At 31.7% G+C, this 13,934-nt stretch overlaps 1 protein-coding gene across 1 annotated transcript in view; it reads left to right on the top strand.

Annotated features, from left to right (window-relative positions):
• The window catches only part of LOC126891743 (putative uncharacterized protein DDB_G0282133), a 97,866-nt gene that overhangs the window by 55,391 nt on the left and 28,541 nt on the right, over positions 1-13,934 (top strand). The window contains exons 4-5 of the mRNA XM_050661016.1: positions 2,612-2,817; positions 10,294-10,474. Coding sequence (XP_050516973.1) covers positions 2,612-2,817; positions 10,294-10,474 — 387 coding nt within the window. The remainder of the gene's footprint in view (positions 1-2,611; positions 2,818-10,293; positions 10,475-13,934) is intronic.

Here is a 13,934-nt window from a genome sequence, read left to right as displayed (position 1 = left end):
AAGAGGCTAATATTAACAGATCAGGACATATATATCACAAAAAACATCAATGTTTGGCATTCGCGGATGATGTAGTAATTCTATCCAGAAGCAAGGAACAACTAAAAGAGGTAGTAGAACGACTAGAAAAGGCAGCTCGAGAAAAAGGACTTTATATAAATGAAACAAAAACTAAGTATATGGAATGGACCGACAAAAAATTTGAGCAAGGGCAATATTTAATGATAACAACGAATGAAGGAACAATGTATAAATTTGAAAAGGTAGACAGATTTGAATATTTAGGGACCTTATTTTCTAGTAAACCAAATATCCGGGATGAAATACACAAAAGACTAATGTCAGGGAATCGTTGCATATATGCACTCAATAAAATACTCAGAAGCAAAAATATATCCAAAGCAGCTAAATTAAGAACGTATAAAACTGTGATACGACCAATAGTTACGTATGCCTCAGAAACTTGGACTATGACAAAAACCGAGCAATCAATGTTACAAGTATGGGAAAGAAAAATACTTAGAAGGATATTTGGGGGAAAAATAATCAACAATCAGTGGACACGAAGAACAAACAAGGAGTTAGAAGAATTGTATAAGGAGCCTAATATAATTGCAGTTGTAAGATCACAAAGACTTAGATGGTTAGGACATGTCCAAAGAATGGCCCAAGTTAGAATGCCTAAAATCATGTTAAGCGCTACAATAGGTGGTAAAAAGAGAAAAGGAAGACCTAGGACCAGATGGAGCCATGAAGTTAATGATGACCTGAAGTATCTCAATGCAACCAATTGGAAAGAAAAAGCGAAGAACAAGCAAGAATGGAGGAAGATTGTAAACCAAGCCATGAGCCTGCTTGGCTCGAAGTGCTAATGTATATATATATATATATATATATATATATATATATATATATATATATATATATATATATATACAGTACGTAAATTGTTCAGCTGGACATATAGAATACACATTGAGAAAATTGTGGCAACTGCGCTAACCTGTGTTAGTTGAAGTTTCTGTTCGAGTACGAATATGTAGTTCGTTTTTGGTGCAATAGAGCTGTTAGAACGAATAGAATGAGTACGTTTTGAAGCAAGGCTGTCCATACATAAATCAAAAACAAAGTTTATGATTAATGAATTAATAATTATAATTTTACTTTAATTTTTAAAATATTTTTTATTTAAAAACTACATAATCTCAAAACTAAACAGTTTTCCCATTCCCTTAGGCCAAAAATATTTAGCTACTACATTGTCATATTTTGACGATTATTTGTGTCAGTCGCAATGAGTTGTCAATTTTGAGGTTAATGTCCCTTAATGTTAACAACCATATTATTGTCATCGAGAGAGCTCAGTTGCCACAATTATCTCAATATAATGCAATGTATGTATTTATGTACCTAAATATATACAATGTATGTTCCCTATGTCCAGCTGAACGATTTACGTACTGTATATATATATATATATATATATATATATATATATATATATATATATATATATATATATATATATATATATATATATATATAAATAATTAGTAATCTTGCCAATTTTGGCAAAATTAGCAAAAAACAAAAAAAAATACCTACTAAAATCACTAGCCAGTTGTGTCTGAGTTTAGCGAACCGACTATAATAACAGTTTTCATTTCATAACAAATGGAACAGTCCATTTATCATTAGGTACTTCCATTAAAGGGGAGGCCGTATACTCGTATAAACCTTTTTAAAATTGTTAATAAATTATTGCTTTCAAAATATACTCAAATTGTATTTTTGAACATCGTATTTATTTTATATAATAATTAAATTCACTATCAAATGTCATTGATATTTTATTAATACTTTATTTAAAATTTAGTTTGACATTCACGAAGTGTCAAACTCAAATAATGTAATTAACTTATGCTTTGATTAACAAATTCAGATTAAAAAACTAGCCTACTTATTAGCAACGATTTCAGCTGACGTTTAGTGTGTCGGCAGAAAATAAAAGGATTGTGACGTCACATTTTAGACTTCGAGGTCGATTATCTCGAAGACTGTTAGAGGTATCGAAATGCCGTTTTCAGATTTGGATCCAGAAGACAAAACTACATGAGAATCCATCGATAAATCTGCTCTAAGTATTACAGGAGCGGCAACGCAATAACACACAGACTTTGCGAATTTATAAACGAAAAGTTTTCGTTGAAATGGTACAGCTCTTGCAAGAAAAGAGAAATTCGGATAATTTAGAAAACAAAATTTTAGTGATGCCTCCGGGATAATATGACAGGACTATGAAACAAAACCAGCTATTCCATTTTTCCACATAATTTTTTAAAGTTAGGAGAAAATACAACGCTTCCATTCACCCCTGTATAATGCCATGCAAGCAATTTTTTTTGTTACCAGAATAATATCAGACGATATCAATATGTACCTACAAACTGGTGCAAGAACCTTGAAAATCGGAGTACAAATAATAAATTGTTAATAAGTTATAAATTGTCAAACCTAATTAAAAATTTTGGGTGGCGGAATTTTGTGCCGGTGAGTGTATGTTGTAGCCTAACTTATTTTACCATATGGTAAATATATTAATATTTTGTAGATTTTCTGCAGAAGAAGATAAGAAATTATTGGACTTTTTACTTAAAACCAAGTCATTTAGACCGTATGAGGAGTTATCGGTTTTACTAAATCGTGCTCCGAAGTCGCTTGAGAATAGAGCCAGAAAGTTGATGGAGCGTCCAAAGAGGATCCGGTGGGATCTAAACATGTGTGAACGACTTGTCAAAGCAATATTGAAGGCCACAGGTAAGTTTTAAATATATTGTCCTTTTCATGATCATTTTTCAGTGCGTAACAAATGATAGGAAAAAGGGTAAGTCCGTGATAATACACATTTATGACATTTATTCTAACATGACATTTTAGGTAAATCTGACAGTTGTCACATTTTATTTTCAATTTGGAATACAAACAAATCAAATGTGTTTCTTGCATTTATAAAATGGTATTTTCTTTGATTTGTATAGTCTTATAAATTATACAGATTATATTTGTAATATTATTATCTAATTAAAAAAAATTATTTTTTTATTATGGCGCCATCTATCGACAACTAGAATAACTAGAATAAATGTTATAAAAATGTCACCGACGAAATGTAATCACCGACGTGCCTTTTTTTCTGTCACATACAATTTAATGCGTTAGAAAGAAATCGAAAAACTGTGACGCACTGAAAGATAATCATGAGAAATACTGTACATTAACTCCCTGTAAGACTGTAAGTTGTATCCATATGGAAACCTTTTCAACGAAAACTTTTCGTTTATAAATTTGCAAAAGTCTGTGTGTTATTGCGTTGCCGCTCCTACAATACTTAGAGCAGATGTATCGATGGATTCTTATGTAGTTTTGTCTTCTGAATCCAAATCTGAAAACGGCATTTCGATATCTCTAACCGTCTTCGAGATAATCGACCTCAAAATCTAAAATGTGACGTCACAATCCGGTTATTTCCTACCACGCACTAAACGTCAGCTGAAATCTTTGATTAGGAAGTGGGCTACTTTTTTAATCTGAATTTGTTAAGCAAAGCAAATGTTATTATTTACATTTGAGTTTGACACTTCGTGAATGTCAAACTAAATTTTAAATTATTTAGCTATTAATAAAATATATAGCAAGCGCCAGTTAACTTGGCGAGACGCATTGCACAGTGGCTTATGGGATGATCATCAGTCTCAGTGTCGTTGTGCGTATTCGCTGTCGCCAAGTTAACTGGCGCTTGCAGTAAATGACATTTTATAGTGAATTTAATTATTATATAAAATAATATGTATAATAAATGTGTAAAAATACAATTTGAGTATATTTTGAAAGCAATAATACATATTATACTATATTAATAATGAATCAGTAGAAACGATTATATTTAAATTTGGCAAATTATAACTCCAATCGACCAGCGCACGACCACACAACTCGAAACACAAGTACGCAAATACGGTTGCGTGAAGCGTGGCGCAAAGCCATGGAATTTACGAGACTCGCTCGGTCTGTAGATCCAAGTAAAGTTCATCAGTAAAAAGTATCTTTATCATGTATGTATTATTTATTTTACAATATTGGAAAATTGTTATTTAAAATGTGGTTTGGAATAAAAAAGTATGTTCTGATATATGAAATTACATCCTTCTAATGGAAAAAAGTATTTGACGAATTTTCTCAAATTATGGATACCAACATCATTTTCATTTATAACTCTTGTATTTTTAATTTGACGAAGAAAAGTTATTCTTCATAAAAATCTCTTCTTGGTCTAAGATTTATGATGCAACCATCATGAATTAAATTTTATTAATTTTATACGAGGTATGTAAAAAAATATGAATTTCGAGTAAAGTATCTTTATAGTTCACAACATTTAAATTAGAATGATATACTTGCACATTAAAACATAATTTTTAATTTTAAACAGCTTTTCGTAATGGCAATTTTCTATATTATGAATTTAAATACGTATATAAACAAAGTTTTCGTTATGATAATGCTCGCATTTGCAGCTTGTTTATTATTAATTTTACGAAAAAAAGTTATTCTTCATAAAAAGCTCTGCATGGTCCAAAACCGAAGATTTAACTATCAAATATCAAATTTTTTGAATATTATACGAGGTATGTCAAAAAGTTTGAATTTCACTCGAGTAAAGTAATTAACTAGTTTTGACGGGAAATAAGCCACAATTTTACTAAAAAAATGATTTTATTAACGTTTCGACGCCCAAATCGGGTGTCGTTGTTAAAATACAAAAAATATTAATGAATTAAACAAAAATGTTGTTGCTTAGTAAAAAAATTCTTCTAATAATTTATTTAATCTGACTCATTTATATCGGCAATATATTATACATTTTAAAGTAGAAGACTTTAAAATGATATTGCCAATATTTATGAGTTGCGTTTCTGGGAGTTTACTGAAAGATAGTTCATTCGATTACATTAAATCAACCCCAACTCAAGAATATCCGTCACAAAAAAATCATAACATGTGATCTGTCTTTAAAAAGACAACCACATGTAATGGTGACAGTAAAATTCTCGCGCTAGAGATTCCATAGTAAATCACGAGGGAAAACCAGGAAAAAACCTCGTGATACTATCCCGACATCGTAAGTATTAGGGCTTACTTTAGTTTACTCTCAAAACTAATAGAGAGTAAAGTAGCTTTATTTTTCACAATATTGAAAATTGCTGTTATGAAAAGTTGTTTGGAATTAAAAACTATATTCTAGTATGCATTTACATCCTTCTAATTGAAATTTTTTTTAATTATGGATAACTAACATTATTTGCAGTTATTTCAATTCAGATAACTCTTTTAATATTAATTTTCCGAAAAAAGTGATTCTTAATAAAACATTCTGCATGGTCTAAAACCTAAAATACAACCATCTTATGTCAAATTTTATCAATTGTATACGATGTATGTCAAAAACTATGAATTTCGCTCAAGAGTAAAATACGTTTATTTTTCACAATATCGAAAATTGTTATTATGAAAAGTTATTTAGAATTAAAATCTATGTTTCAGTATGTAATTACATCCTTCTAATTGAAATATTCTGAACTATATACTTTACTTTTGATCCAAATTTATTTTTGACATACCTCGTATAAAATTGATAAAATTTGATATAAGATGGTTGTATTTTAGGTTTTAGACCATCCAGAACTTTTTATTAAAAATCACTTTTTTTCGTAAAATTAATAATAAAAGAGTTATCAGAATTGAAATAACTGAAAATAATGTTAGTTATCCATAATTTTTCAAAAAAAAATTTTTTTCAATTAGAAGGATGTAATTGCTTATTAGAATATTATAGTTGTTAATTCCAACCAACTTTTCATAATAGCAGTTTTCAATATTGTGAAAAATAAAGCTACTTTACTCTTGAGTGAAATTCAAACTTTTTGACATACCTCGTATAACATTCATAAAATTTGATATCTGATGGTTGAATCTTGGGTTTTGGACCAAGCAGAACTTTTTATAAAGAATACCTTTTTTTCATAAAATTAATAATAAAAAAGTTTTCCCTATGGATACAACTTACAGGGACATACTGTATACAGGGTAGCGAGAAAGTATGGAAACACGGTAATTTCTCGGAAACCGCTGGAACGATTTTTATAGATTTTGGTTTGTAAGAGTTTTCTAATACGGCCGATATTATAATGGTGATTACATTGTTGCCAAATATTCCGTTTTTCTGGAAATCTAATGAACTTTCTTATTTCAAATGGAACAACTTATATATTGTTTGCGTTTTGACGTCCTTAAGAAATACTGATTATTTTTTATGTTATATTTCCTATACCTAAATGCCATAATTTTGAATTTATTGCTACATTTATTAAAAGAAAATTTTTTAAACAAATTATAAAAATCAAATTTTTTGGCCCGTATAGACATTATTTTAGATTATTTGTATCATTGGGAATAAAAAAGATCCTTTGTAATTTTTCTTTAAAGCTAATCGTTTCCAAAGTTATAAACAATGTAAATCTAAAAAAAATCGAAAAATTACGATTTTCAAGATTCAAAAACACACGTAAAAAATTTGAAATTACGAAGTACCTAAATTCAAGCTCGAACCTTCTTTTATCAGCTCCCTATAAGTATTTTGGCACGTTTTATTCTAAAACATTGTTTTTTTTTAATTGTTAATGAAGCGCATAATATGAGAGGGCGGGCGATCGGGCTGCATTAACAACTAGAAAAGAGTGTTTTAAAGTGCAAGCCCAAATTACTTTTCAGTAACTGATAAAATAAGGTTTGAACTTGAATTTAGGCACTTCGTTGTTTCAAAAATAATATTTTTAATTGTGCTTTTAAACCTAGAAAATCGTAACTTTTCGATTTTTTTTTCAGTTTTAAATTTTTTATAACTAGGAAACGATTCAGTTTAGACAAAAATTATAAAAGACCTTTTTTGTTTCCAATGATTCAAAGAAACTAAAATAATGTCTATCCGGGCCGAAAAATTTGATTTTTATAATTTGTTTAAAAAAATTTTTTTTAATGAATGTATCAAGAACTCCGAAATTATGGCATTTAGGTATAGGGAATATCATATGAAAAATAATCAGTATCCCGTAAGAATTCCAAAACGCAAAAAATATACAGGGTGTTCCATTTGAAATAATAAAGTTCATTAGATTTCCAGAAAAACGGAAGATTTGACAACAATGTAATTACCGCTATAATATCGGCCGTATTAGAAAACCCTTACCTACCAAAATCTATGAAAATCGTTTTAGCTGTTTTCGAGAAATTACCCTGTTTCCATACTTTGTCGCTACCCTGTATAAAAGTTGCTAAAAAAATATGGGAACAATAACACATACTAAAAGAATGGACTGAAGCCACACGGCTACACCGTGTCCAGTTCACAAAATAGGCGACACAACTTTATGCCATAACTACAGGGGAATAGCGCTACTAAACGTTGCATATAAAATACTTCATCATCATTCGACCCGGATCTATCCGCTGCTGGATATAGGTCTCCCTCAGTCTTTTCCATGCATTTCTGTTTTGTGCTGTTTGCATCCAATTTTTGTCGACCCCTTTTATGTCATCAGACCATCTTGTTGGCGGACAACCTGTACTTCGATATGCTTCTTGTCTTGGTCTCCAGTGTATTATTCGCTGTGCTACGAGAAATGCCTAACATTGAGCGTTCCATGGCTCTTTGAGTAACACAAATTATATTTCTTACTTTCTTGGTTATTGTTAAAATTGTTTCTGCACCATATTATGTAAGTACTGGCAACACAAACTGATCAAAGACCTTTCTTTTGAGACACATAGGAAGTTCTGACTTAGGACATAGCTCAGTTTGCCGAATGCCACCCAAGTGAGTCCTATGCGGACTCACTTGGGTCAAAGCTACTGTAGGATTTTGCTCATACTCTATTTTTTATTTTTCTACGCCGCTGTTCTCCCCTTTTCTAACTGAAAATACATGTTTTCATGTCTCGCGCCAAAACTACTTGTTTTGCGTTGCGTACTAAATCATTCATTGCCATTGCATAACATGAAGCCAAACGAGTTGCATCGTTAAAAATAGTTCTAAAAGGCATATTAAAAAATGAGCAGTTAAGGTGTAAAGTGTGAGTGGAAGGCGCAAATATTAGTATTAGTGTAAGTTCATTAACTGCATGTCACGACAAGGTATGTACATTTGCTACTATTAAACGCATCACAAAAAAGACCTGTTCTTAATCAAAATCCCAGCCATTGGAGATCCACGTTCACATCGAAGAAGTTAAACACATAGTAATTCCGCTGAATAAGGAACGATATGTAGGATCTGCATATCTCTTTAATCAGCTACGAATATGGAAAATCCACAGCGGCCCTGTTCATCGTCTTGAAACAAGTTTTTGAGAAAGTAGAACTTAGTGAAAAATTAATAAAAATGATAAAAGTGACACTCAGAGAAACAGAGAATAGGGTTAAAATAAATGGAAAAGAAACGGACAAGTTAAGGTTAGCGAAAATGGGCGAGTTCCAAAGTTTCACAAGAAAAAAGCGAATATTTCGCGAAATGAATGACAGATCGAAAAACTAAAAAATACGGGCTCAATATTTTTCAAAAATCTATCGAATGATACCAAACACGACTCCCACGGAGAGGGGCGGGGGTTAAATTTAAAATTTTAAATACGAATCCCGCGATATTTCGCGAAATGAACATCAGATCGAAAAACTGAAAAATACACTTATTCAATATTTTTGAAAAATCTATCGAATGACACCAAACACCACCACCCACGGAGGTGGGGTGTAAGTACCTTTTATTCGGGACATTTTTTCAAATTATGGATAGATGGCGCTATAATCTAAAAAAACGATTGTTGGAAATGGAAAATTAAATTAAAAATGGAAAGTCCCTACTAAAATGAAAAACTTTACTTAACTTTTTTTGGTTTTAGGACCTACTCCCCATAACGCTCGAGTGATGGCCAGCACATACGGTGAAACGCAAATGTAACGAAACTGCAACCCTCAGTTACTTTTGAGTTTCATTAGAGTTTTTGCCTTACTTTAGTTTTTCGTGTCTGGATCCGACTACAGTTTTTCTGCCCAATATCGGGCTACGTCTACACCCTTTGTATTTGCGAGCCATAAATCATCGAGGGTTCACTGTGATGGGCAAAGTCTACATACTCTCAGATGCTCCACGCTCTGTATTTCCCCACATTCACAAAGTGCGTCGTTATCTGTCTTGATGCCCCATTTAATAAGGTTCTGTTTTACAGGGGCAACACCTGTGCCTATTCGGTTGAGTGTTCGCCAGGTTCTCCAGTCCAGGTTCATTCCATTAGGTCGTTGGGGGATGTTGGGGTCGTTGGATGTAGGGGGAACAGATCGGGTGGTTCGACGCTGACATTTCTCATAAACCTTTTCCTTGATTTTAGTTGAGAAGTTGTGTTTACAAAGTCTCTGGAATAGACAAACTTGCATAAATATTTACATTTACTAGCCTATTAAAGTAGAAAAAAAATTATATTAATTTTTGTTAACAAATAAGTACATATACTAAACAAATTATTTAAAAGAACAAAACTAGTAAAAAGATAAACGCTGAATTATAATTAAACGTTTTCACATTTTTTTTAAATGGCTGGAAACAATTATTTTACTTAAGTTTTTTTCTTTTAAATAATTTGTTTATTATAGTCGTTTACAAAAAGTTAAATATGTTATTTTTCTACTTTGATATTTTCTTTTATTAATTTCTTTAACTTTGGCAACGCTGTTCTGACCAGGACCTACCTACGAAACGAAATGTTTTGGTGGCCCTTCCTAGTTCTCCCCGCCCATATCTTCTAACCCGTTTTAAATTTATAATAAATACATGTCTCTTTGTTGCACTCATTAAAGGCGCATACCAACGATAAGAAAATACCCAATCTGTATATGGAAGAATATAATTTAGAAATTGAATGAATGGTGTCATGCTACTATACATTATAAATATGACATTAATTCAATTTCTAAATGAGATTCTCCCATATATTTATTTTTGTTAATATGTATGCGAGTTGGGGTGTTAGGAATAGGATCGTATCCAACTTGTTGTCTATGCATTTTGGATTTATCGTAGTTACGCCTGACAGAAAACCCTGTCTCAATTAGAATCAAACAAATTTACTCGTTACGTTGACCAACTATTACTATGTAAACAATGATACAACTCTAATAATGTTATAGGTAAAGAAAAAGTTGAAGATTTAGAAGCGATGTCTCTTACTCGTGACCAATGGAATAAAGTGTCCTCATTGTTAGATAACATACCTGTTCCTAAGTTAAAAGCAGTTTGGAACGTAACTTTGAGTCCGAAACTTTTCGAAAAGGAAGAGGTTCGTACGATCAAGCTAGATCTTATCCGATTGTAAGTATAAACAAATTGTATATTCGGTTTGATTCCATTAATACACAGGGTGAGCCACGCTCAACGGGACGGAGCCTACCAGGGAAACGGCTAAAGATATTAAAAATTCTTTCCGTAGGAATACGTAGGTCAGTACCGGCTACAAATTAAAGTTTGTGAAAAATATACAGGGTGTCCCGATTTGGCGTAATGATATAAAGTTATATATTTTTTAATGGAACAACCTATATTTCACTTTAATTTTAAATTCTACTGAACAAAAAAATGTTACTTTATTTAACATTCCCTATACCTATTTTTGACAGGTTTCGATTTATTTGGGTTTTTCTGAAAATGTACTATTCACGAAATTAATTAATTTTTTTTTACATCAGAATAATTACCATTTGAAACTAATCTACAGAGTGTTCGCAATCTGAAGTGTCAATGTTGTACAATATTTTGTATAATTACTTTCTTAACTTAAATGGGACACCCTGTATTTTACTTTAATTTTGAATTCTAATCAAAAAAATAATATTATTTTATTAAACAATCCCTATACCTATCTTTGATAATTTTTGATTTATTTGCGTTTTTTTGAAAATTCACTATTCTTGAAATTAATTAATTACACTTTATTACATAATAAACAGAACACACTGGAAAAAATTAATTTACATTAAATGTTCAAAATGTTGTCCATTTTCTTCGATACATAACCTCACTCTGTGTTCAAAATTTTGTTTTACTTTTCGTAACATTTCTGGAGTAACTGTTGCAAACGCATTACGAATACGCGTTTTCATGTCTTCAGCGGTTGTAGGTGGAGTTTGATAAACCAAACTCTTAATATATCCCAAAAAAAAGTCCATTGATGTTAACCCAGGTGATCTAGGGGACCAATTGACAGCACCACCCCTACCTATCCACTTTCCGGGAAATTTTCTGTCTAAATATTCTCTAACATTACGCGTGTAATGTGCTGGAGCACCGTCTAGCTGCAGAAACATTGTTCTTCTAATAATTAAAGGGATATTTTACAAAAGTATCCAAAAGTCTCTTCGTAGAAATCTTAAAAGCTTTTGTCCATTTAAATGGCCATTAAAAAAATACGGTCCTATCACATGTTCTCCTATTATTCCACCATATACATTAAAGGACCATCAGTTTTGTCGATCAATACATCTCTACATATTCATGTTGATTTTCCGTATTATAATAGTGAAAGTTATGTCGATTCACGAGTCCATTATTATGGAAAGTCCATCAGTGAACAAAATTTTATAAAAAAAATGTTGATCTGCTCCCGTTTTGTCGAGAAACTATAAACAAAACTCTAACCTACGTTCAAAATCAGTTCCATAAATGCTTATGCATTCGAATATGGTATGGGTGATATTTATATTTTTTAAGAATTCTGCGTATACTAGTTTGGCTTACTTCAATCTCCCTGGCCATCGGCTATTGTCCTTGTACTTGTATTTGGATTTTCCATAACTGATTGAATAACTTCTACTTCGGTATTTTTATCTTCAGTTATGGGATTTATCAATTTTCGTTTAGTATAAACAAAACTTTCGTATACGAAAACAGATAAAAGACGATATTAGAAAACAGCAAGAAGACCATATAGAAGAAGTGATAGAGAAAAATCGAAGTCTGAAATATACCAAACCGAAATTAGGCAAGAAAAATATTATAGCTATAAAAAATCAACAAGGCCAACTAGAAACAAGCAAAGCTCAGATATCGAAGATAATTGAAAACTTCTATACTGAATTATACCATTCAAAAAACGATCCCCCCGACTGTTCAAAACAAAATCTGAAAAGACAAATAACAAACGTAAACTCTGAATTAATGCCCGAAATAAGCGAAGCAGAAATAGAAAATGCACTTAAAGAAATGAAAAGAAATAAAGCACCGGGTAACGATGGAATTCTGGCAGAAATGCTCAAAGACGGCGGGGAAGAAGTTATCAGATACCTAAAAATACTTTTTAATAAATGCCTATTTGAAGGAAACATACCAAAGGAATGGAATACTGCTAACACAATCTTAATACACAAAAAAGGTGACAATACAGATCTGAAAAATTATCGTCCAATATCACTACTATCACAACTTTATAAAACATTCACAAAGATAATTACAAATAGATTGACAACAAAGTTCGATGTATATCAACCAGTAGAACAAGCCGGTTTTAGAAAAGGCTTCAGTACATGCGACCATCTTCACACACTAAAGATCCTAATAGAAAAAGTTAACGAATACAATTTACCAATCTGCTTAGCATTTATAGATTACGAAAAAGCTTTTGACAGCATAGAATTATGGGCTATTGAGGAAGCACTGGTCACTAGCAGAATCGATTCTAGATATTCGCGGTGTGCAAGTACTTGGAAAGGGAAACGAGAAACGACCGTGCGCGAGTCGCGGAGAAATATTGCATATATCTTAAATAATTCATATTGTCAATTGAAATTGTCAAATTGACGTATATTTCATACCTTCTGTCATTGACGCAGGAAAATTATATATTGCTCCACAATATTGATATGATATGCAATTATTATATAAAGGTAAATTTAATTAATTGTATTTTGTACATTTTAATAACTGATTTTATTTACTACATACAATTGTTTACGTTTGCTAAACATAACCTGCATCTTATTTTTTCTTCTTATTATTTTTTTGGACTATGGTCTTGACAATTATCCAGCAACCAGGACTAATATAATTGGCCAATATAATTAAAAGTGCGAATAAAAGTACAGAGCGTAGAAATAGAGGTCGCTTTGCCGAACTTGCACGGTCCCAATAGGATATTAATACATAATATATACAAACATGCTGAAATGGTAGTCACGATGGATAACGACATGAAAACTAGGCCAATCAAAATCAACCGAGGAGTAAGACAGGGAGACACCATATCTCCAAAGCTATTTACTGAAGCACTTGAAGACATCTATAAATCATTAAATTGGGAAACAAAGGGACTCTCGATAAATGGAAAGTATTTAAACCACCTAAGATATGCAGATGACGTGGTACTAATAGCCGACAGCTGGAAAGAACTGAAGGTGACAATCGATGAGCTCAATAGAGAATCCTTAAAAAAAGGACTAAAAATGAACTTGAGCAAAACTAAGCTAATGTCGAACAAAGATGATCAACCAACGATAACCATCCAAGGAACAAAAGTGGAACATGTAAAAGAATATATATATCTAGGTCAGAATATCAAGGTAAACAAAGAAAACCAAACTACCGAAATAAGCAGACGAGTAATAATGGGATGGGCTGCATTCGGAAAACTCTCATATATACTAAAAGACAAAAAGATACCACAATACCTTCGAACCAAAGTGTTCGATTCTTGTATCCTTCCCGTTCTCACTTACGGAGCTCAAACCTGGACATTCACAAAAATGAACATGGACAAGATTAGAAAAACTCAAAGAGCCAT

This window comes from Diabrotica virgifera, chromosome 9 (assembly GCF_917563875.1).
Source record: "Diabrotica virgifera virgifera chromosome 9, PGI_DIABVI_V3a".
NCBI classification, from domain to species: Eukaryota; Metazoa; Arthropoda; class Insecta; order Coleoptera; family Chrysomelidae; genus Diabrotica; species Diabrotica virgifera.
This window is presented reverse-complemented; position numbering and strand designations above follow the sequence as displayed.